The sequence below is a fragment of the Pygocentrus nattereri genome, chromosome 11 (assembly GCF_015220715.1).
Source record: "Pygocentrus nattereri isolate fPygNat1 chromosome 11, fPygNat1.pri, whole genome shotgun sequence".
Taxonomy (NCBI): Eukaryota; Metazoa; Chordata; class Actinopteri; order Characiformes; family Serrasalmidae; genus Pygocentrus; species Pygocentrus nattereri.
In genome coordinates this window covers 29,117,233-29,142,559 of record NC_051221.1, presented here as the reverse complement: position 1 = coordinate 29,142,559, position 25,327 = coordinate 29,117,233, and the positions used below count along the sequence as shown (strand labels likewise).

General features: G+C 41.4%; 3 protein-coding genes across 5 annotated transcripts; 2 read left to right on the top strand and 1 right to left on the bottom strand.

The window, feature by feature from the left end:
- The first annotated feature begins 48 nt into the window (after positions 1–48).
- On the top strand, positions 49–3,304 carry zgc:158398 (uncharacterized protein LOC568894 homolog). Of its 3 annotated transcripts, none has more exons than XM_017699407.2 (7): positions 49–273; positions 441–630; positions 1,194–1,452; positions 1,539–1,719; positions 1,811–1,961; positions 2,869–3,006; positions 3,186–3,304. In XM_017699407.2, exons 2-7 carry the CDS (start codon positions 472–474, stop codon positions 3,201–3,203), a joined length of 906 nt encoding a protein of 301 aa, XP_017554896.1. In that variant the 5' UTR covers positions 49–273; positions 441–471; the 3' UTR covers positions 3,204–3,304. The 3 variants fall into 3 exon arrangements, with proteins under 3 accessions (XP_017554896.1, XP_017554895.1, XP_017554893.1); XM_017699406.2 differs by having other exon boundaries at positions 52–273; positions 444–630; positions 3,183–3,304; XM_017699404.2 differs by having other exon boundaries at positions 52–273; positions 3,183–3,304.
- A 1,081-nt stretch (positions 3,305–4,385) lies between these two features.
- On the top strand, positions 4,386–19,302 carry morc2 (MORC family CW-type zinc finger 2). The gene is made up of 27 exons (XM_017699409.2): positions 4,386–4,532; positions 5,550–5,725; positions 8,024–8,077; positions 8,191–8,225; positions 8,367–8,435; positions 8,554–8,644; positions 9,275–9,383; positions 9,535–9,694; positions 9,779–9,890; positions 9,998–10,123; positions 11,914–11,993; positions 13,224–13,306; positions 14,141–14,226; positions 14,451–14,591; positions 14,750–14,904; positions 15,027–15,155; positions 15,292–15,397; positions 15,494–15,626; positions 15,710–15,796; positions 15,914–16,201; positions 16,546–16,803; positions 16,927–16,987; positions 17,099–17,237; positions 17,376–17,552; positions 17,759–17,852; positions 18,185–18,373; positions 18,498–19,302. Exons 2-27 carry the CDS (start codon positions 5,658–5,660, stop codon positions 18,564–18,566), a joined length of 3,099 nt encoding a protein of 1,032 aa, XP_017554898.1. The 5' UTR covers positions 4,386–4,532; positions 5,550–5,657; the 3' UTR covers positions 18,567–19,302.
- Positions 19,303–20,954: 1,652 nt separating this feature from the next.
- LOC108428357 (glucose-dependent insulinotropic receptor-like) lies at positions 20,955–24,191 on the bottom strand. Its single transcript, XM_037542748.1, has one exon. It carries the CDS (start codon positions 23,797–23,799, stop codon positions 22,867–22,869), a length of 933 nt encoding a protein of 310 aa, XP_037398645.1. The 5' UTR covers positions 23,800–24,191; the 3' UTR covers positions 20,955–22,866.
- Between the last annotated feature and the right edge of the window lie 1,136 nt (positions 24,192–25,327).

The window sequence follows — 25,327 nt, the reverse complement described above, 5'->3', positions numbered from 1 at the left end:
TCTGTATCCACTGTGTCCGTATCTCGGCTCGAAGAAGGACCTTTATTTTGAAATGTAAACTAAAGCCTCCTTCACTCCCACCTGAGGAAGTAAAGTGGCTACTTCTAACTCTTCAAGAGTTGTCTTTTCAGTTTAATGCTGAATCGACATTTGTCGCAGCGCTGATTTTAGGAAATATCTATGTTCATGGTGGACCGTGTTCGGTCTCACTGCCCGCTCTTTGTATGGGATGAATAAAGCCACTGAGAGGTTCGCTGCTGGACTGAACGTCGTGTAAGATCACTTGGATTACTCTGTGCAGACAGCCCTGCTGAAGACTGATGAATAACATTAGTACTAACTAATATATGCTTTTGTTCGTTTTTTGTACGCATACAGATTAATAATGTAACATTACTTGCTGTTCTTGTGTGGATTAATTTACGTTGTGCATGTTTCAGCAGGTGGTGTTGAGGGTGCTACTAAAACACTATGGCTCATTGGAAGCCTGTCAGAAATCTGAAGGCAAAACTTCTACATCACCCGCCTGTGGTTGTTTTTTTCCTCTGCCTGCTGGCCCTTGCTGGAGCTTTCATTAGTATTGGGATATATTCTAAAAACCATGACATCAAGAACCCTGACATCAGCATGGTAACTATACAGTTATATGCAGTGGTCCAGGAAAGTATTTGGACATTTGTGCCATACTTAAATGCAGACGAAGTTCATTGTATTAGGAAACAAAACATCAAACTAAGTGGCATTTATTTTAAACATACCACTCCAAGACTGTATTTTTCTTTTTGGCAAAGTATTCTTTGAAAAGGCGTCTGGTCTGGGGTGTTCCAGATCATTATTGCTGGAGCAGGTTTTTTCTACAGACGTCTGCAGGTTTGCATCCAAAATCCCTTTGTACTTTTCTGAGTTCATGACTCCCATCAGTGAACTCAAGCTCGCCAGAATCACTGTGAGTAAAACACCCCCAGGCTTTATTGTTTCCACCTTTGTGTTTTGCGGTACCCTCAGTGCAGTCTGGTTGTAATTCGTCTCCAGGTTTGAATGTCCAAATACTTATGGGGGAAGATGTATTTCACTGTCAAGTTTAGTTAGAAAATGAGACCTTCAGTTTCAGACAGTTTCTGCCAGACATCCTTTCCTGTTTTATGTTTGTATTGGCATCAACATTTTGTCAATTGTACATGTGCATGTTTCAGGACTGGAACCAAATGCTGGGATCACTTGCGAGTCTTAAGTTCTGCACACATTTAAACAGTACAGAGATTTTGAGTGGAGAACAGGATGAAGACTCACCTCGGCTATTAGACCATGGAGATGGATCCATTACAAACACATCCCAAAAAACTAAAGGAGTTGTTCATGTTTCTTTGCTAGTGCCTCTGGTGCTTATTGGAGATGAACCAAATCCCAACAGCATTAGTGCCACATTACTGGGGAGCCAGTTGGGGTTAAAAGGTGTGTATGTGTAAACTGGCTTTAGAAACAGAATGCCAACCAACGGAGTATTATTTTAACTTGTGGAACTAACTCTCTTTCCATAGGTGCTGCTGGAAAAGAGTTGTTAAACGTATCACTGGTTTTGCATCAGCAAACCCCGTTTTCAAAAACTGAATCAAACACTGCCCCTGACCTGAAACTGCCCACCAATGCTGAAACACAGCCCAGGTCTTCTTTATTCTGTGTGAGGATTACTGCTCCAGCTCACCTTCTCCCACAGACTCCGTAAGAGAGAACTCCTCCAAACCAAATGTAATATATAATCGTTAGGTTTTTTTTATTATATACTTGTACGCTGAGTTGAGTTTGTTTTCAGAAAACCACCAGTTTGTCCTGCAAATGACAACCTGGAGATGTCTACTGTGAGGGCTCTTGCTAGAGAATCGTACAAGCAGAGCTCCCATGATGCACCGTGCCTCAGCTTGGAGTACACACCTGACCCCAAACTGACTGTTCTACTCACTCAGGTAAAACACATCAGCAATAGACACCATTTAATATTTATAAGACTAGAAAATACTTATGGCATAGTTAGTTTTTTTTTTTTTTTTTGTTTTTTTTAAGGTTTAGTCCTTGGAGCTATTGTGGTGCAGAGTTTATTCTCACACATGCATCTGTAGGGTGTTTTGTGCAGCGTTTTGTACATCTTTTGACACATGATTGCCGAGCCACTCCCTTAAACATGTTTTATGTCCAATAATGTGAGATGTAGCTCTACTTTATTGGTCTTGGTTGTGGTGAAGTGCATCTTATTTGTGGTGAATTTGCTCACTGCTGTGCAGAGATCTTGCCACAGTGGCTGCTCTAGCTGCTGTGGTTCTGAAGCGACATCCATCTATGCAAATGTCAAGCGTCATAAATGCTTACCAGGGTTGTACCAGACCTTGTTTGAATAATCATTGGAGCACGCTTATGTATACTTCGTAACTTGTAACTTCCAGTTTAGGCTATAGGCAAAGTTCACTGGCTATAGGTGGTAATGAAGTGGTATTACTGGAAAAACAGGAGATAATCAGCTTCGCTGTCAGACGCATCAGCCCTATTCACCTCACTGGCTCAAAGTGCAATACACATGACATTTCTTCTGTTACCACATGAAATGACAAGTTTCTTTTTTTCCATAACTCACCATCCTGGCAATGACCACGTTTCAGTAACTGCAGTAGTTAGTTATCATATCGGATGAAACTGCTCTTCTCTAGCTTTTATCTCTGTAGAATTGTCCCACCAGTTGCTGCTGGGTTGAGCTTATTTTCAGGAAACCACCAGCAAGGCTATGTTTCCAGCAGCTGCAGTGCCATGCTCATGCTTTAGCCTGGAAAAGGGTGGGCAAGGTGTGTTCTCTTGCTCAAGAACTGTTTCCCACTCTCCTAGGAAGAGAAAGTGCTAGCAAGATATCATCTGATGTTAGTCAGCATGGTGCTGCTGGCCATCTGCATCATCATGTGCCTTACTGGAACCCTTGTCTGCTCCAGATCACAGTGGCACCGGGCAAACGATCATTTCAAAAAGGTGATGTATTTAGTCTGGTCGTTTCATGCAAGTAGTTGTATGTATATGATTGAACTTCATTTGCTTCCTTTCACTGTGTTAACTGCATCTTTTTGTAATATTAGTTTTGTATCTTGTATTATGTGTACATTAAGACATATGTGCATATCCTTCACTAAAACAATTTTACATTACAGAAGACTCTGTTGGGGGCCTGAGCAGCACATGAGAGATTTACTTCAAGTTAATCACAGGGAACAACACTGTCAATTCATGTAAAACGTGTGAATAAAATAGCATCTGCCTTTGATTAAAGAATTATATGCGCACTCTGTTTTTCTTTTTTAGGAGTTAGATATTGTTGCAATTAAATGTTAATTTACTCTGAGTAACTTACTGTACAATAAGTCAGTTCATTAAAAAGTTGCACTGGCTTCTGTTTGTGAGCTGCTTACCTGGTCTTTCCTGTTGAAATGTGTACAGCAAAAATTAAAACTTTTGTTAAGACAATGTAAAAACACACGTTAGCATGAATAAAGTTATTGAAAGGCTACAATTATACCAACACACCGTTTGTGCTAGGGCGCTTCACAAAAACGTGATTATCATGCAAATCTCTCCACTCTGCACACCGCTTGTTTGTAAAAAGCTTTCGGTCCAAACCTGTGCATCGCCACGTAGGGACACACCTAATGTACGGTTAACGGCAGGGTCCTGCATGTTTTCCAGCATTTTTCTCCGGTCTCGTCCTGCAGCGCAGCCTTTTTAGCAACTTGGTCAGTGTGAGTTTAGCGACCTTACAGCTCACCAAGCAGAAGAAACCTATTCATGTCAATCGGCCGGACCAAGCCGACTCGACGTTTCCACCACAGTCCACATCCTTGTTAATAACGCAGGAACGACACACACACACAAACTTGGCCCAGCGTCACGAAATGTACAGACTCAAGGCAACAGATCACCGTTATTCTGCGCGCGCACTCAAACACAGTGTTACCGTATCGTTACTGCTGACCACACCGCTGAACTGCAGGCCTGTTACCTCCTACAGTCGCCGACCACGCCGCGTTCTCCCGATCTATACAACAAATGTGCAGAATAAACATTTTACCGAACCCAAACGTACATAATTTAGAACACAGGGCTCGGTATTTTTTTTTTTTTTTTTTTTTTTTGCCGAAAGAGATCAAATTCTCGCTGTCCTCCTCCGTACCGCGTCTCCGGCAGCAACCTTCTCTACACACTGCTCGCTTCCACCATCACAACGATCCGCTTACGTAGTGCTCGTCTTGAGTGACAGTCACATGGGCCAATGGAATCCGCGGAAGTAAGCGCTCATTGGTCGAGAGGCGTTCGGAGGGCGGGCCTTCAGTTTTCGTTCTCACGCGTTTTTGCGCAGGACAACGGAGGAGAGGCTGGTGTGGTGAATATCCGCGGCCTTCGGAGTGTTTTTTTATGTTCTCGGACCAGGAATACACAAGATTTACTTCCCACAGCAGAAAAAAACACTGGATAGAAACACACGGAAAGCCCTCGGTGATTAAATGGTTTGCAACGTTGAAATAACGTTTATGTTTTCTCGCTGCACACAGGAATTCTAGTACTCTAGTCAGCTAATGTTAGCTAGCTCGTTAGCTACTTGAAAGTGAGGATAAGCCATTACCAAGTGTAGAAATGGTAGACCATTAGAGGTGACCAACGCCATGTGAGCAGACAGATAGTGTGAGGGACTCAATGCTGACTATGAGCATAGTTCTTCCAGAGCTATGGGTGTAAACGTGTGAGTCTTTAGACCAACGTTAGAATTTTTTAGGTAGTCACTTAAACTGCATTGAGTGGGCCCTGCTGCATGGCCTGTATTTCGGCCAGAAGGGGTGTACTGAAATGCCGTGCAGCACAAACCCCGCCTAAAAATGGCCATGATGCAGCTTAACGTGCTCTGTAGAGGCTCTTCATTAATGTTTGAATTGATCTTGTAGCATTGGGAGGAAGCAGCATGCTCAAGATGTCTTTGAACACATGTTGACAATGTAGAAGCCAGCTGTGCTGATGCCCACCTCTGGCACACAACGTATAGATATAATAAACTGTGATCATGTACTGAAGTATTTAATTTCTGGACCGTTTCAGGTATGCAGAAGTAGCTATTCTGTCAGATGGAAATGTGTTGGCATTGTAGCAACAATACAAGGAACAATTAAGATAGTGTACCAAAATAAATAAACAGTAATTTGCATTTACAAAACAGGTACTCTAGTTAGTTGAACAGTGGCCTTTTGAAGGATGGTAGGCTATAGCTTGACAAAAGCTGTCAAGTTGACCAACATTCACTGAGATTTATTAACTTTGAGATGGTAGTCCTACGTTTTATGTGCAGTACTGTAGTTTTCTGGAAAGATGTTGACAGTATAGCTATTAAATGAAAGATTTTGTGTTCTTGGCTATGCACACATAAGGAGGGAGGAGAGTGTAGAAAGGTATAAAACGAATATAGCCATCAGCATTTGTAAAGGTGTCGTATTTGACCACACGGTACCACATTTTTCCCTGTTGTCCTGTTGAAGGTGCTGGAGAACTACAGTCCCAAATAAGGTGCATCACTTGGAAAATATGTAAAGGAGAGAGGTGTCCACAGTTTGCCAGGAGTTGTTTTCTTTATTTATCGCTTGACAATGGCCTACTCAAATTATAGCGCCCTAAACCGTGCTCAGCTCACCTTTGAGTACCTGCACACAAACTCGTAAGTATTATTGTGTTTTATGAGTGAGAGAGAGAAAGAGTGAATGTTTGCTAGATTAAATTCTCTTACGTGATCTAAAGGTTATTGAGAAATTGTGTTTTTTAAGGGTGTACTTTGATTATTTAATCAAATTTCTTAAAAGTAAACATAATTTATTTTATACATATGTATCAGGAGTTAAATGATGCTGAAGTTCAGAGAAGATAAGCTAGTCTGAACAGCGTGTTTTAAACCCATACTGATTTTACTGACCGTTTCAATTACACAATTACATGGGACCATGAACTGAACGCTGGGGAACTCCACTTGTGCATGTATACATGTGTAGAGAGAGATGTCTTGATTATTTGGTTTTAATTGTAGAGATTATATGTTCAGGAGAGTCATCAAGGTGCTCTTGGTGAATGTGCATGATTGTGCATCATATGTAGTCATAATAAAAAAAAATGTGTGTGTGTGTGTATATGTGTGTATATATATATATATGTCTTTATATGTATATGTATGTATATGTATAAGCTTTAATATAGGCTGTCTGCTTTAACTGAAGACACATGAAGGGCTTGGGAATCAACATCATGTCACGCTACATTATGGGATTGTTCCACCATATTGGCAGGGTTGTTTCTCTGTTCACATGCTAAACAACGATATATGGATACAGTTATCCTTATTATTCATGTGGATCCATACAAACTCTCAAGCAAAGAGTGGATTAATGATTTGGATATGTTAATCTTTCCACTTCTGTCATTCCCGTACTTTTTCTTAGCTGGATTAAGCTGTTCTTTTGAGTTATTCTGAATGTTTAAAACAATTGAAGCCCATGCGCAGTTTTCAAATGATAAAGAATATTCCACTCAGCAACTGGCATATTTCAGTGAGCTACTTAAATTGTTTTAAAATTATATTCAAATACAACTGTGAAAACATCACTTAAGTAGCTTTTATAAAATCAGTGAACATTTATAAGCCATGTATAACATTTTCATTAGTCACACATACTGTTTAGTGTTGAATAGCACTAAAATAGTTTAGTAATGAGTAAATAGTGTCATGAAAAGAGCTTTGCCTATTTGTTTTTCACATTTTGTCATTATTATCAAATAGTTAGATGTAATAACAGGTAGTTCTTCAGTTGAAAATGTTTTTTAACACCTAGTTTCGATTCCTGGTGTCACTAGTAAATAAGAACCTTCTCCATAAGTGCCAGAAAAGACATGAATGACAATGAGACAGTCTCATCATGCCTGTGTTTTGAATTGATTCTTTGCATGTGTTTGTTTGGTTTAAACTGAAATGTACTTTCCCATCTAAAAAAGCAAATGATTGTTTTATCAGTTTTATAACAAAGCCTCATGTAAACACCCAGTACCCCATCTAAAAAAAGTATTTCTCCAGTTTCTTGCTGGTTACAGACATCTTTATGCAGTAAGAACTGGTTAGACTTTGGTATCTCACGTAGTAGTCAAAGTTCTGTCCAATTCTTCTAGAAGGTCTAAGGCATGAACAGCATGCCAGGGCTGTTGTAAAACTTCATATTTAATTTTTCATTCTTTGATACAGCCCCAACGATGAGACTTTCAGTGCTATACTGAGATATTACAGCAGTGTTCTGGCAATGTTGATTGTTCCCGTAAATGAAAAGATGTTCATTCACCCAAAAAGACTCGTATTCTGTTCAACCATCTACAAAAGCTGAGGATCGTCCATGCCTATGGAGATCACCAGTGGTTTCTGCCTTACTTTAATGCTGTGAATTCCATTTTTGCCTTGAGTCTTGACATGGTAAGGCAGGGTAGCCAGACTAGGCATGATTATTTAGAATTTGTTTTAGTAGCTGGCTCTGCTTATACCGTAATTGGTTTAATTGTCTTGTGAGACAATTAATGTTTCACACCTAATGATTGCATGTCTAATCATTTACAAAGACGGAAAGACGAAGCCTGTTTTTCTCCCTGTTATTTACCACTATAACACATAAATTGATGCAGAAGCTTGAAAAATTGGCATGAGCAAACTCCACAGCAAAGCATGTGTTTTATCACACATACCATGGTATGTAATGGTGATACTGCTCCGTCAGATGGAATGTTCTAGTGGGTCCAAGAATGAATTAGCATTTTAGAAAACAGCATATACAGATTGCCCATCAGTATTTTACCTTACAGACAGCAACAACCTACCTTTTTCTCATCATATTTGTTAGAGATTGTGTGCATTGTCAATATGATTGTCTGGTGAAGTGAGTAAATGACTCACTCACTAAACAATGTCTTGTGTGACTGATGCCAACAGGACAACACATGAGTTTCTATTTGGCGCTTTGGCTGAGCTTGTGGACAACTCAAGGTATCAGCCTTTGCTTCCTTTGGTTATTTTATTGATATAGTTATGAAAAAATACTGGAAATGCTTGACGTTTTGGAACTGCAGGAATTGAACATTGTTTTTCCTCATCTACAGAGATGCAAATGCAACAAGGATTGACATATATACAGGTACAGTATAAAGTTGTCACACATGAATTCCTGTACAAACATGCAGGAATATGTTCAAAAGAACAAGTGAAGAACTTTCTGAAGGACTGGAATCTAAATTTAAAAAAATGGCAATCACTTGTATCTCCTTTGGAAATTCAGAGAAAAGACCTGACCTTCGTGGAGGCTTTATGCTTTGCTTCTTGGATGATGGGACTGGCATGGACCCCAGTAAGTATAGTAAAATCTGTCTAATAAATCCATCAAACCTCAAATCCCAACATTACAACACCTCAGCTCACACATCAGAAATAAATTCTAGTGAATTAAAGTAATTGCCTTTGCATAGGTGAAGCAACACACGTCATTCAGTTTGGCAAGTCCAGCAAGAGGTTCCCTGAGTCCACTCACATCGGCCAGTATGGAAACGGTTTGAAGTCGTAAGTGCCTGTTATACATACTCCAGTCATTGAAATGTATGGACATCATGAAAGGAAAGGCAATGTGGAATTTACCATTATATATTTTTATTTATACAGCTGCATGCAAAGGTTTGGGCACCCCTGGCCAATTTACATGTTTTGTGGAGTTTTGAAATGAAAAAGAATCTTTTACATTTTGCTTTGCTCTTCTGGCCAGCAAACACAATTCTATATCAGTGTCTGTCTTCCAAAATGGTTGAGATCTTAGCTTTAATTTCTGAAAGTGTGAACTTTTTTAGGAAATTCTTTGAGGAAAAAAAAATGTATTTATTTTTTAGCATTTTAGGCACCACTTTACTTCGTTTTCAGATCCTTAACCAGCTGCTTATAAGAGCTCAATATTATTGAGTATTAGCACGAGATTTGAAGAGTCAGAGAATTTATCATGCTCTAAAATTGTAATAAGCTGAAGATTCCTATTGAAAATTTTTGACCTGCCTAACCAATCCTAATGAGTCAATTAAAGCCCAACAAATTAAGTTCTGAGAGAGCTGGAGTGATATCCAAATATTGTACATGCCACATTACAAGTATATATACACACGAGTATATTTTTAGAAATACTTAACAAAATGTTATCTCTTTCAGTGGCTCAATGCGAATTGGCAAAGACTTCATCCTCTTCACAAAGAAAGATGACAAATTAACATGTTTATTTTTGTCCCGGACTTTTCACGAAGAGGAGGGGCTGGATGAGGTATGCATGTGCATGAAGCAACAGCCAAGAAACATCTCACTTGGTCTCACAGTGTGCTAAACCTATATATATGGACGGGGTAACTAAAAGACAATAACCAACAGACAGATTATGAAAACCTTTCTGTCTTCTTATTCTAATGTGCATGTAGGTAATTGTTCCTTTGCCCAGTTGGGATCTGAAAACCCAGCAGCCTCTTACTCAAGACCCAGAGAAGTATGCAATCGAGACAGAGCTTATCTTCAAATACTCTCCTTTCAAGAGTGAGGAGCAGCTCTTCCAGCAGTTCAAGAAAATTGAGGGAACCAGTGGTATGACTTCTACATATTCAGTTTACAGTGCTCCCATGCGCTGAGCATAATCTGGTCTATTAAACTTTATGTATGCATTTTTAGGTACTCTGGTTATAGTTTATAATCTGAAACTAATGGACAACAGAGAGCCTGAGTTGGATGTGCAGACTGATCACCAAGACATACTCATGGCAGGGACACCTGTAGAGGGAGTGTGAGTAACTCCAATACCGTGATCTCTTTGTTCTTTTATTTGTTCTTTCTCTTTCTTTATAATTGTCTTGCTTGAGTTGTAAAGCTTGTGCTGTGTTTTTGAAACAGAAAGCCTGAGAGGCGGTCGTTCCGTGCCTATGCTGCTGTTCTCTACATTGATCCCAGGATGAGAATATTCATTCAGGGACACAAAGTCAGGACCAAGAGGCTATCTTGCTGTTTGTATAACCCTAGGTACACATAGATTTCTCTCTCTCTCTCTCTCTCTCTCTCTCTCTCTCTCTCTCTCTCTCTCACACTCTCACTCTCACTCTCACTCTCACTCACACTCACACACACACACGCACACACTTCACTCATGTGTTTTATAGTAGAGAAACTACAAAAAAAACATATACAGTATCTCACAAAACTGAGTACACCCCTCACATTTCTGCAAATATTTTATTATACCTTTTCATAGGACAACACTATAGAAATGAAACTTGGATATAACTTAAAGTAGCCGGTGTACAGCTTGTAAAGCAGTACAGATTTACTGTCCTCAACACAACATTAATGTCTAAATGGCTGTCAACACAAGTGAGTACACTTCACAGTGAACATGTCCAAATTGTGCTCAAAGTTTCAGTATTTTGTGTGACCACTTATTATCAAGCACTGCCTTAACCCTCTTGGGCATGGAATTCACCAGAGCTGCACAGGTTGCTATTGGAATCCTCTTCCACTCCTCCATGATGACATCACAGAGCTGGTCGTTTAAGACACCTTACACTCCTCCACCTTCTGCTTGAGGAAGCCCCACAGGGGCTCAATTGGGTTTAGGTCTGGAGACATACTTGGCCAGTCCATCACCTTTATCTTCAGCTAGGCAGTTGTCATCTTGGAGGTGTGTTTAAGGTCGTTATCAAGGTGGAAAACTGCCATGTGGCGCAGTTTCCGAAGGGAGGGGATCATGCTCTGCTTCAGAATGTCACAGTACATGTTGGAATTCATGTTTCCCTTGGTGAACTGCAGCTCCCCAGTGCCAGCAGCACTCATGCAGCTCCATACCATGATGCTACCACCACCATGCTTGACTGTAGGCAAGAGACAGTTGTCTTGGTACTCCTCACCAGGGGCCACCACACATGCTGGACACCATCTGAGCCAAACAGATTTATATTGGTCTCGTCAGACCACAGGACATGGTTCCAGTAATCCATATTCTTGGACTGCTTGTCTTCAGCAAACTGTGTTCAGGCTTTCTTGTGCATCAGTTTCAGAAGAGGCTTCCTTCTGGGACGATGGCCACGCAGACTGAGTTGATGCATTGTGCGGTGTATGGTCTGAGCACTGACAGGCTGACCTCGCACTTCTTTAACCTCTGCAGCAATGCTGGCAGCATTCATGTCTGTTTTTTGAAGCCAACCTCTGGATATGACGCTGAACACATGGACTCAACTTCTTTGGTCGACCCTGGCGAGGCCTGTTCGGAGTAGAACCCGTCCTGGAAAGCCACTGTATGACCTTGGCCACCGTGCTATAGCTCAGTTTTAGGCTGTGGGAAATCTTCTTATAGCCTAGGCCATCTTTGTAGAGAGCAACACTTTTCTTTGCCATGGGGTGCCATGTTGAATATCCAGTGGCCAGTATGAGCGAATTATACCCAGAACACCAAATTTAACAGCCCTGCTCCCCATTCACACCTGGAACCTTGTAACTCTTTACGGGTCACATGACGCCAGGGAGGGACAACGACATAATTGGGCACAATTTGGACATGTTCACTGTGAGATGTACTTACTTGTGTTGCCAGCTATTTAGACATTAATGGCTGTGTGTCAAGTTATTTTCAGAGGACAGTAAATCTATACTGCTTTACAAGCTGTACGCTGACTACTTTGTTACATCCAAGATTTATTTCTATAGTGTTATCCCATGTAAAGATATAATAAAATAATTGCATAAATGTGAAAGGTGTACTCACTTTTGTGAGATACTTTATATACATATATACAAAGACAATGTTTGCTGTCTTGCAGGATGTATAAATACACATCAACACGCTTTAAAACACGTGCAGAACAAGAAGTGAAGAAAGCTGACCACCTTGCGAAACTTGGTGAGTACACTGAGAGATGCGTCTCTGGAGCAGCTGTCCAATCCCAAGCCAAAAATGGGAAAGAAATACTAGTTGATACAATATATGGTCAAAAATATGTAAACACCTGGTCATCACACTTGTGTGAGCATTTGTGAGGTCAAGCATTGATGTTGGATGAGCTTGGCTTGCAGTCAATGTTCCATGTCATCCCAACTGTGTATATTGGGGTAGAGGTCAGGGCTTTATGCAGGCCATTGGAGCGCCTCCAAACCCATCAAACTACGTCTTTATGTAGCTTGCTATGTGCGCAGGGACACAGTTGTGCTGGAACAGGAAAGGGTCTTCCAAAACCTGCTGCCACAAAGTTGGAAGCTGTCAAAGTTGTTTAAAATGATTTTGTAAGCTGTAGCATTAACATTACCCTTCACTTGAACTAAGAGACCTAGCCCAAATCCTGAAATACAGCTCCAGACTATTATCCCTTCTCCACCAAACTACTGTTGGCACTATGCATTTTGGTAGGTAGCGTTCTCCTAGCGTCCATCTAACTGCTAAATAGCATGTTTCATTACTCCAGAGAACACTAATCCAGTGGTGAAATGCTTTACACTGCTGTAGCCGACGCTTGACACTGTGTATAGTGATCTTAGACCTCAGCTATTTAGCCATGAAAACCCATTTCGTGGTGCTTCTAATGCACAGTTCTTGTGCTAATGTTACTTTCAGAGCGATGCTACAGAGTACAGACACCATGCACTTTAACATTCTGCAGCCCGGCTCTGAGTTTGCGTGGTCTAACACCTCGTGGCACAGCTGTTGTTGCTCATAGACACGTCCATTTTGCAAAATAAGCACTGACTAGCAATTCGCGATTCAGTTCAGGGCAGATCTAGAAGATGTTAGGATGGTGACTGATGTTTCAGGCCAGGACCACCAAAACTGAACAATAATGAAGGGCAACCAAAGTCCAAAGCCAGCCATAAACCATCGACAAGATACTGCTCTGAGGTTGCATTATAATGAAATATATAGCTCTTCATTTTGACCTATTCTACTGCCAGTGTTTGTTTATGGAAATTGCATGGCTAGATGTGTGGCTGCAACCCTTGAACTTGCTGAACTCGATAATTAGGAGGGTTGTTCACATATTTTAGTTGTATAGTGTACATAGTGTTGTAATGCTGATGTAGTAACTACAACTTTAATAATTATACCCACTTACAAAGTTATCACTTTTTTTTTCTGCAGCGGAAGAGAAGGCCAGAGAAGCAGAGAGTAAAGCTCGCGCTCTGGAGTTGAAGTTGGGTGATGATTTATCCAAAGAGGCCAGGGTGAGAACCCACAACCACCTGCTGCATATTAGTCATACGTTGGCCAGTCATACACAGACATGTACTTAGCAGTAAGAAATTCACTGAATGAGAGAAAGAGACCCAAGAGGTTTTTGTTTTTTGTTTGTTTGTTTGTTTGTTTTTGCTAAGGAGACTGATAAGTCATTACAAGTTTAGCTTGTGTTGTGCTCTTACATTGTTTAAGCAAGATCAGGCTCCTTAACAGGAAAAAAACATCTTGGGTGTCTCCCTATCATTGTCTGTTTGGTGTTAAGAAGCCCAGTATAAGTCAAGAAAGAATTTCCTACTCCATTACACCACTGTCACCACCAGCTTGAACTGCTTATATAAGGCAGACTGGGTCAGTTAAATCATGCTGTTTATGCCAAACTTGGAGTATACTAGTTTGTTGCAGTAGAAATAAGTTTTCATAAGTAGAGCCAAAAGTGGCACCTGACACCTTAATCAAGTATAGCCATTCTCTTCTGACCACCCCATTTGGCACCAACAGCAATGCCAAAGTCACTGAGATTTTTTGTTTGTTTTTTTTTTCCTGGTTTGGATGTTTGATTTAACTGAAGCTCTTGACCTGTCGCTTCATGACTCTATGCATTGCATTGCTTCCATGTGATTGAGTGATTGGATAAGTGCATGACTTGTACCTGCGTGTGTACAGGTACTTCTAAAGTGGCCGACGAGTGTATGTAGCCACATGAGGTTTGAAAGATTACGTGAAAGTATAGTGTATTATGCAGATGTATTAAGGTATATTATGCAGACAGATTCAGTTTATTTAGATAGTAAAATCTTGCTGTCTTTCATATTTGTTTTCAGGCTGCATTGAGGAAGGCCCAAGATTCAGCTTCAGCATTACGTGCAGAAGCTAACAGAAAACAAGCCATATACGCATCTAAACAGAAGTAATGCACACACAAACACAGATTCAAAATCCACCTTTTCCTAAAAGCCAAAGAAATAGACATATTAAGACATGTGCATATTCAGACTGTGCCTTTTAATTAAACATTCCAATAAGCTTTTTTGCCCCATCATTATCATCTACATTAACGCTACCTGATGTAGTGTCTTTATGTAATTGAATAACACTAAAAAGCGTTGAATTTCACTTTCACTGTTGTGTCAGAGCACTCAAGGAGCCCAAAGAGCTGAACTTCATCTTCGGGGTGAATATTGAAAGGCGAGACCAGGACGGCATGTTCATCTATAACTGCAGTCGGCTCATTAAGATGTATGAGAAGACTGGGCCGCAGCTGGAGGGAGGAATGTGAGTCTCCCAGAAAGCCTTCTGTGGCTGTTTAGGCTAATGTCTGATTGAGTCATGCTGAGTTCATTTAATTTGGACTAGAAACATGAAACTAGAAGAGTCATCTAGCATATTGGTTATCAGGTACTGGTTGACTGTTGTGTTTCTATATCTTTTAGGGCATGTGGTGGAGTGGTAGGGGTGGTAGATGTTCCGTATCTTGTGTTGGAGCCAACACACAACAAGCAAGACTTTGCAGATGCTAAAGAGTACAGACATTTACTCAGAGCAATGGGAGACTACCTAGCTCAGTACTGGAAGGATATTGGTATAGGTAAGTGAGTGTGAGTGTGTGTTCACTTTTTCCAGCTTGTCAACCTGTCAGTTTTTTTCTAGTCTAGATGTCATGAATTTGTCCCAGAGCAATTAACTGATCCGTTTTCATTCACCAAACAGCCCAGAAAGGCATTGTGAAGTTCTGGGATGAGTTTGGGTATCTGTCAGCCAACTGGAATGCTACACCTTCAAATGATGTCAGGTTCCGTCGACGCAGGGCCATGGAGATTCCTGTCACAATACAGTGTGGTAAGATTACATACCTACTTACAGTAAAGTGCATATGTATATACTCTCACAGTTTTTTATGCATGTTTTGAACACATTTACAGTTCTTTACATATAATGATTTCTTTCACTCTCTACCACAATTCCTCTCTCTCAGATAAATGTTTGAAGTGGCGTACATTGCCGTTTCAAATGGACGCTGTGGATAAGCGTTACCCAGACAGCTGGGTCTGTCTCATGAACCCTGACGGAGCACAGGACAGGTACAGAAAAGAGAACGTATACTCAATACATATTGTTAGAAGTCTTTTTTTCTCCTTGACTTTCTTCATTTGCAACACTGATCCTTCTTCACTCAGGTGTGATGCACCTGAGCAGAAGCAGAATATACCTGTCGGTATCTTGAAGAAAGACACCAAAACCTCAGAAGACAAACAGAAAGAGCTCTCTGATAAAATCCGTCAGCAGCAGGAGAAATTAGAAGCCCTACAGGTACTCATCAAATTCTTTATCTAATACAGTTTTACACTGTGAATTGTTGTATCAGTCAGTTCAATCTACTGCATCCATTACAGAAAACCTCGACGGTAAAGTCAGCAGCAGATGTGAAGCGGCTCCCTCTAGAGGTCAGTGGAAAGCTTGCAGAGGAGCGTACAGCACAGGTACTGCTTTTTATGTTTTGCAGGTTCTTAACTGCTGTGTGCATGTGTGAGAAAGAGAGGACAATTGTTTAACTGGATTGTGGAGATTGGAACTGATGCAACCGGTCTTTGTTCTAGACTGCTACTCGGTCATCCCAACGCACACTAGCTCGACCACGCTCACCTCCGCTTCCTGCTGTGGTCAAAAGAGCAGTCAGTCAGTCTCCTGCAGCTAAAACTCCACCCCCTAAACCTACACCTCCTTCACGTCCAACGAGAACTCCTCCTGCTCCCCCACCTCCAGCCAAAGCCAAACTGACACCCACCTCATCTCCCAAACCAGTAAAACCCACTTCTAGAGCTGTGACAACACCTCCACTTTCAAAGCCACCAACTCGCAGGAGCGCAATCCAGACTCGCACTACAGTGAGTATGAAACAACCAAGGCAGAGAGTAGTAGAGTTTCATTAGATTGCATGTTGAATTGTGGAACAAGCACAATTTCTGTCATTTGACTCTGTATTTTTAGAGGTGTCCAGATAAAGTCCTGGAGGGCATTATTCCAGCCAGGTTTGGTGATTTTCATGCACAGATACGCTTGATTCAATTCAGCAGCTAATTACCAGGTTTAGTAAGCATATTAGAGGAGGAAAATCACCAAACTGAGCTGAACTCTAGCCCTTTTCTGTGTATGTTGGGATGAGCAGTAGAAATTCAGTATAGAGCTTTTGGAGTTAAATGAGAAATTGTATGTCTGTGATTGGTTACAGCCATCCTCCACAAAGACGACCAGCAGACAAACTTCAGCTAGCAAGAGAGGAAGTGCCAAGAAGGGTAAAGCTCAAGAAGAAGATGATGAAGAAAGTGAAGAAGATGAAGAAGAAGAGGAGGAAGAAGAAGAGGAAGAGAGCGAAGAAGAGGAGGAGCCGCAACCTAAAAAGTCCAAACTGACAGCACCTGTTCAGAGTCGTGGAAAAGGAGCAGTAGAAAAGAAGGTCCCTCCAGTCAAACAAGCAAACAACACAGAGGTACATTAATTTAACTGCCTTAAATTTTCAGACCTCTTTGTGTGTAATATAGGTTACAAGCTTAGAAACAAAATGAAATCTAATTCAGTGCATTTTTTAAACCAATCGAGTTTTCTTCCGCAGAAAGTCAGCAATAGTACTGAAGAAGATTTGAAACAAGACGCTGTGAAAAATGCCCATAAAGGTAGCAACATTTAATACAGTATATGTGTGCTTCAATACTAATTTTAAAAATGTTCAAACATTTTTTTGATTTGTAGTAACTATGTACTATGTGTGTCTGTGTGTTTCTCAGATAAAGGCATACAGGTGGAGGCGAAGGTGAACGGAGAGTGGTTCACTGGCCGAGTGACTGCAGTAGAGACGGGGAAAGAGAGTGTGCGCTGGAAAGTGAAGTTTGATTATGTCCCCATGAACACTCCAAGAGACCGCTGGTATGAAATTACATACATAGAGATTAAAGTAATTTATAATGTTTATCTATTGTTTGTCATATTTTATGGATAAACTAAACTAAAAACTTGCATGCATTCTATATGTTTTACTATTATTATGTTTGTTTACTTTTTTAGGGTGTTTAAAGGCAGTGATGATGTCCGCCTCATGCGCCCTGCTTCACCAGAATCACGGAGTCCAGACACTAATCAGGTTCCAGCACGGTCTGTGACACCGCCCACGGCAGCTGAACCTGATACGACCCAGAGCGGGCCAAGCAGGGAAACTACAGAGGGCCTTGTTACCATGATGAGGTAGGTAATAGATGTTTGTGAATCTTTGTGGTAGTATGTAGAAGGTGGACATGCATGAGTATGTCCTTTTTTTGTATGTCTGCTTTAGTTTCACTGGTTTCAGTTCTGTTTTGAAACAATGACAGTGTGGCTTGAGTAAATTGTGGTATGAGGTTTTCTGTATTTGCACCGACTTAACCACGTTACGCTGTGTGCGTTCATTTTAGGACATTGCTGCGGTACTTTTTCCCACCTGATTTTCGAATCCCAAAAGACTCTCTAAATACAATGAGTGCTGAGGACCTTGTGGCTTTCCCCATTGTGAGTATAAAACATTCTTAAAGTTATGTTTCCCCATTCTGTTGCATTGATTGAAACAGTGTGTTGAACACTGTTGAGTTTTCTATGATCACTTTACAATTTTCTAATATGTTTGGGAAAACTTGCTCACACCAAGCAGTGCAGTACAGTTGCAAATCTGTAAGCACACATTTTATCATCATTTTTATTTATTGGTGTGAAAATGCCTGAAGTGAACTGTGAGCTATGGTTATCTGTACATTTTCACACTTCCTCACTTGGTGTATAACATTTATTGTGCATTTTTATGCCAGTTCAGCATTGACTATGTTGTGTGGTCGTGTTTGTTGCAGAAAGAGTATTTCCAGCAATATGAGGCAGGGCTGCAGAGTCTATGTAACTCATACCAGAGCCGTGCCGAGTCTCGAGCTCGGGCTGTAGAAGAGAAGAGCAGCGGAGCAGAGGCCAGGCTCAGAGAATCTGAAGAGAAGCTCCGCAAGCTTCGAACTAACATTGTCGCACTGCTGCAGAAAGTCCAGGAGGTCTGAACTACTGCATTCACTCAAACACATCATGCATTAACACCCTCAGATACTCACACTGAAGACATGCTGTCATGGTAGAATGATCTAGATTTAGTGATGATTTCTTATTGTTTTCCTGTAGGATATTGAAATCAGCAGCGATGATGAACTGGATGCCTATATTGAGGATCTGGTCACCAAGGGCGAGTGAAACACTGCAGCTATTACTCCATCTTACCCGTCCTGCGATGTTCTGGTTTGATCGTGGTCACAGTTTCCCTCCTTGTTTATCCATATCCTCCATTCATTTAATTCTCTCATGTTGGATGCCACTTCATTTCCTTTTTTCCTCCGCTATTGACCTGAGGTTAAAGACGCAGGCAGTATTTTCACCACTGAACGATAGATCATTTTTTAAAACAAGGCTCTTTCCCCTGGCTGATTAACTTGCAACATGTACACTTTGATTTTATGGACCAAAGGAGCTGAAAAGCCTTGTATTTTACAAGTTTCACAGAAAGTAGCGTCTCTGTTTCTCCTCATTTGGATTTATATTACTGCATATTTGTTTTGAGAGGTGCTTGTGGGCTTGGCGGTTTAAAGCCTTGTACTCGGTTCTGAATAGCTCCTCAGTTTATCAGTATGGGCCTCCACAAAGAAGGCCCTTTGCAAATCAGTATAACGGTAAGTGGCTTCAGAGAATGTCTTCTCTGATTCCTGGTCGCTGCTAAAAAAAATTTTGTCTCTACAATTTCAGTGACTTTCTGTTGCCTGTGTCTTTCATACATGAGTGTGGGGTCCAGTACAACAGTTTTTCTTCTTTTTGAATAAATCTAGAGCTGTTTACCCCCTTGTTCACAACATTTAGTTACCATCTTTATATCTAAGTATATTTTTAAGCAGTTTTAAGAAAATGTTCCAATAAAAATTCAGGATGTATATGGGAATTTTGTGTCCTTCATTGCTATACACCATCTATGATCTCTGTTTAACCTGATATTGGAAGCATAGCCAACAGGCCCAAACTCTTGTATATTAAATCTTTAGTCATGGTTCACGGCTCTATAAAATGACCTTAGTATCTAAACGTCCCTTGACTACATATCAGTAGCAAGGATGAAATCACTGTCACACATTTTATGTTGGAATAAATACATGTTATGTCATGTTAACTGATTGGCAATTAAACAAATATGCTCCAAGTACTGATTATCAAAACTAACAATTTCTAATCCAGTGTAATTTTATACATTACACTTGATCATTTTATATATTGTCTGTGTATATAAATATGTACACATTTTATAATCCAAACATCATTTGAAAAAATGATATTTATAATTGCATTATTCATAAATGATTGTTTGTGAATTAATAAACATTCAGGTAATTCCAGGTTATACATTAAAGGGCCCATAGGCTACAATTTTCTTGTATTTTGAGGCCTGCTTATTACATTTGTGCACCAAAACCAGTCATAATTTATTTTTTCACAACCATTTTTCAACCTCTCTTCATCCCTTAGATTTAAACTGGCTGTTTTTGTTTCTGTGCCTTTAGGAGTGATATATGTATATGAGCTCTGTTGTGATTGGCTGTCCCATATGGTGTTTTGTTCAAGAAGCAGTCTGAGCTAAAACACTCATAACTTTAACATGAATGGGTGGGACTAAGCTTCTATGGGCTGAATAGGTGTAATAAAAACTGGCTGTTTTTTAACTTTGTTTCTACAAATGGTCTGTATGAACTGGGCCCGCTAACAATACGTTTCAAAGCAATTTTAACAGTGTTTGATAGACATTTTACAATGTTTACATACATCCATTTTCCATTATATGGGCCCTTTAACCTGTCATTATCACAGGTACTACATGTTGGAATAAACACATGAATGTTGTGTTGCTCAATAACTGTGTTTAACCAGCGTCAGGTGTAAATGAACATGTGCTTTCGTAAAATAAACGTAAGGAGGGGTTAGAAAACCGGATTTCTTGGTTAATCAGATAATTTAAAATAAAATGGTGCCCAAAAGGGACAGGCACTAATGACTTTTAACTTTGCAGCTCATAAAAAAAACTTACTGTGAAAAATATCTATCATGTTAAACAAGTGAACAAAACAAGTGCTAATATTATATTTAAAACCAAGGTCTCATAATTTATCACCAGCCTCTTTTCCATAGGATTCACTTGCTATTAAAGAAATACTCACAGCTGCTGCTTCAGCACTCCTAAGGGCTTACATCCTTGTTCATAGCCTTTTTCAAATCTGTAAACATCAGTGTAAATTACAATCCACTCAGTAGTGGATGCATTTAGCAAATGTATAAAACCTCATTCCATCGGCACACTGACACTGTGACATTTATGTGTTTTGTGTGTTTTGTGTGATTCTCATAGAGAATTTCATTTGTTACAGACTAAAATGTTTATGAACTTGACAGTTTAACCATCTTTAAGGCAAAACAGTAGAGCTCTGAGCCCACTTCAGAAGCCTCATGCATCCTTTGAGCTCTGAGAGACGCTTAAAACTGCTTCCTTCATCGGTTTCACATGGCTGGAGAACATTCTGAGACAAAAGAGAAAAAGCCATTACTGAAAGCACACAATATAATACTACTCAAACAGCAGCTTTACCACAACACGGAAATCTGACTAGGCAACACTGCAGAGTTTTGGCTGATGAAGAACTTGATTATCAGCTATAAACAAATGCTCCATGATTTCAGTTTGGAAACACTGAGCAGCAGCCGCATGCATGCAAGTGTGAGCAACCAACACAGTATAGCAGGGATGCACAACTCTGGACCTGAAGGGCAGGAGGAGTCCAGCACAGTTTGGAGGTTTCCCTACTCAAATACACTAAACCTGGGAATTAACAGAAGTGCGGATTTGTGTTTTTAAGTAGGTAAATCACCCGACTACGCCGGACCCCTGATTTATAGGACTGAAGTTGTGCATCCCTGCAGTATATGAACAATCCAGTGCAGCGTTTTCCCAGCCTGGTCCTGGAGTCCCTCTGCAATGCACAGTTCAGTGTTTTTCCTGCTTTAATACATCTCACTAAACTCAACAGCTTATATCCAGCATTTCATGAGGCTACAGTAAGTGTTTTAATGCAGCGACATCTTCAGTTGGGGTATACTTTAGCACAGTGAGCCCACTCTGCATTAGCATCATTTAATGGTTTTCATGCTCAAACACAAATGAATCATCTCTCTAGTTATTTAGTACTCCTTTCTTTCAGCTCAGTCAGGTGTGTTAGAGCCCTGAAAAATGACCCTTACTAATAATATGCACTTCATTTCCATATGAAAAAAAAATCTATTACATCAACACAGTTCTGTCTTTCACTTAATTTACACTTAATATCTTTTTAAGCTATCACTGGCAGACAGGTACATACAGAGTGTTGGGCTAAACACTCCCCACAGAAAACTTATATTTTCATATATTTTCAAATGCTAATCTTCAAATACTATTTGACTTGAGTATGACTTTTTCAGTTTCATCATACACTAACCTTACAAAAGCATCACATGCATTACACATGTGTCTGAAAAACACATTTACCTGGAAGAATGTGGCATAATGTGATTGTGATCATATATAACAATGTGAATAATGTGATCAAACAACTTTATGAAATTACACTGGAAAATGTAAACAAATTAGAAAATTATAAATAAAAATAACATGAAAAATCCACATGTGGAAAAAGTAATGTGTGAAGCATCTGAAAACCATGAAGACTCACAAGTGACAGTTGTGTTTTTTTCTCTGTACAAGGTGGGTTCACTACATTAAAAGTATACAAGCATATCAAAAGCACTTTTTTCAGTGCTGAAAACTAGAGGTTTCATGGGATCGGAGCTGAGAAACACTGTTTTGAAGTTTTCCTCCCTATTTAAACGGAAAATCCATTAACTTTTTAAAAATCATGTATAATTCAATCATTAAGATGCAGACATTCAGAGCAGTTGGGAATCCTCCATTCCAGAGAAAACGTACAGAGTTAGAACTCTTCATAATGACATTAATAAGATCCAGACATCTGAAGAGTTTAATGCCTCTATAAAAACTACCTTACAGAAAGCTGTAAGCTGAAGAGATCACGAATGCGCTGGCTGTTGCCTGAAATACTGATTTACAAAATAGTTTTGAGACAAGGTTTTTGCCCAAAACACACTGTAAAGAAGTGTTTCATGGTGGAGAGGTGCATGTGTTGTAAGGCCAAATAGGCCACATAGCAAACTTGTATTTACCACGATTTTACCATCATCAACATAAACTCGGGTGACCCTTGTATGTTCACTGGCCGTTTTGGCTATTTGTGTCATAGACATCGTGACCAATGGTTCCCATCACCACCACTGAAAAGAAATCAGAGTCAGTTTCTCTACAAATTAACCATTTCACACCAAACCACTCTGACTTTGTTTACATCTCAAACCCTGAATTCTGTAGTTTTCTAAATCGGTGGAATTGCCCTTTTAACCGTGCCCATCTAAATCAGCTCAGCTCTCCATGAGCTGAAACGTGAGTGCAGGGAAAGCGCTGTGTCCGGTGCTCGGACCTGTCTGTCGTCCTTGTCCGGCAGCCGCTCCTCCACACTCTGGCCCACACGGCGCTGCGCAGGGCCGGGCTGCCCCAGATGTAGAGCGCGGGCGTGCTGAGCGCGTTGAAGCGCGCCATGATGGCGAAGGCGTTGGTGGCCTCGTTCCTGAAGCGCAGGCCGCCGCTGCTCAGGTACCTGACCATGATGTTGACGAAGGAGGGCCCCCACAGCAGGAGGAAGCAGATGACCACGAAGACGATGATGCGCAGCGACTCCTTCTTGCTGTCCCGCTCGGGGCTGGGCAGCTCGCGCGCCAGCTGGTGTTTGGCTATGAAGTACAACTTGATGGTCATGAGCACCTTGAAGACCACGATGACCTGCAGCGTCATGATGCCGAAGGCGCTCATCTTGACGGCCTGCGCGACGGGCAGCAGGTTCTGGACGGCGAGGATCAGGTAGGTGTAGAACCAGCTGAAGGCGCAGCACGCGATGACGAAGCCGCGCGTGATGAAGCGCGTGTAGAAGAACGGGTGGCACACGGCCAGGTAACGGTCGAACTGCGCGAAGAGGAACGTCATGACGTTGACGCCCATGAAGGAGGGCAGGATGTAGTAGGTGCCGTTGCGCGACGGGTAGCCCTCCTGCACGTCGAACAGGCCCAGGTAGTAGACGGACAGGCCCGTCAGCGTGTCACTCGCGCTTGTGTTCAGCATGAAGATGAAGCGGTTCTGCGCGCGCAGCGACCTCGTGCTCAGAATGCCGAGAACCACGGAGCCCGCGAGCAGCGTCGAGCACGTGGCGAACACGATGTGGTAGAGGAAGATGAAGTAGTCGCCCGGGCTCGAGAAGTCGACCGACAGCGGGACGGTGCTGGAGTTGAGAGACATGACGTGATCAGGGCTCTCGGCTGCGCGTGCAGGAGGATCCGGGGGTCCCTGCTTATATATGCTGTGGGCACGCACGATAGGTCGATAGGTCAGCCCGAGAGAGAGCCTCAGGAGAGCGCGATGAGCGCCCTGTTAGTTCACCCACAGTAGACCGATTAGTCTTCAGTAACTCAGGTACTTAATTAAAGCTGCTGCCTCTGTTTTCACACTCCAAGCGCCAGTGACGTCACTAGGGTCGGCAGGGCCCCAGTGCAAAACCAGAATGCCCCCTTACAGAAATACGCCTACTTAGATCACAAGGTGCTGGCTTACTACTGGTACCTAGAATTAATAAAGTTACATCAGGGGGGAGAGCTTTCTCATACAAAGCCCCCCAGCTCTGGAATAATCTTCCTGCTAATGTTCGGGAATCAGACACAGCCTCAATCTTTAAGTCTAGGCTAAAAACGTATTTGTACAGTCAAGCATTTGGTGACTAGTCTTCCCTGTCAGGTCCAGACCTGCTGGAGTCTACACTGCTCTGTTTTACTGTAATCTGTGGTCAGCCACTCTTTACAGTACTAACTCTGTTTTTTTCTTTCCTTTCTCTGCCGAGCTGATCAGCTGCCCATCCTGTGCATCTGATGCTGTTGCCTCTACTGCCTTGATTGGTGCCGCTGCTCACCAGCCTTCTGGACCGGTTTGACCACCACTGAGCTTCTTGCTGTACAGCGCTGTGCAGTCCTCACCCTCAGATCTTTCTTTTCCCACTTTACTATAATACTTCATACTAATAATGTTTGCTATCCGGTGTCGGCCATAGGAGGATGGGTTCCCCTTCTGAGTCTTGGTTCCTCTCAAGGTTTCTTCCTCTTTTAGGGAGTTTTTCCTTGCCACCGTCGCCGCTGGCTTGCTCATGGGGGCTCGGATCCAGATTTTCTTTCTTCTTTTCTCTTCTCTCTGTAATACTGATTGTTCTGTAAAGCTGCTTTGTGACAACACCTGTTGTAAAAAGCGCTATATAAATAAATTTTGCTTGCTTGCTTGCTTGCTTAAAGGGCTCTTTGCATGATGAGGTTAACTGATGGAGGACGTGTTGTACAAGGTAGAGCAACAATAAGGGTTCTGCTACTGCTACAATGTCAAGCTTGTAAAAGTAGCAGGTGCTATATAGAACTTATTATATAGTTCTATATTACATAGAACAAAAACACATTCTATATTTAAGCATGAAGTAGTTCTATGGTTTTATATAGCGATATGGCATATATATAATAATAGTGGAGAAGTCGTGGGCTGGAGGTTAGGGATCTGGCCCTGTGACCGGAAGGTTGCCGGTTCGATCCCCAGGGCTGACAATCCATGACTGAGGTGTCCTTGAGCAAGACATCTAACCCCCAACTGCTCCCTGGGCACTGTGGATAGGGCTGCCCACCGCTTCGGGCAAGTGTGCTCACTGCCCCCTAGTGTGTTTTCACTAGTGTGTATGTGGTGTTTCACTTCACGGATGGGTTAAATGCTTAGGTGGAATTTCCCCGGTTGTGGGATC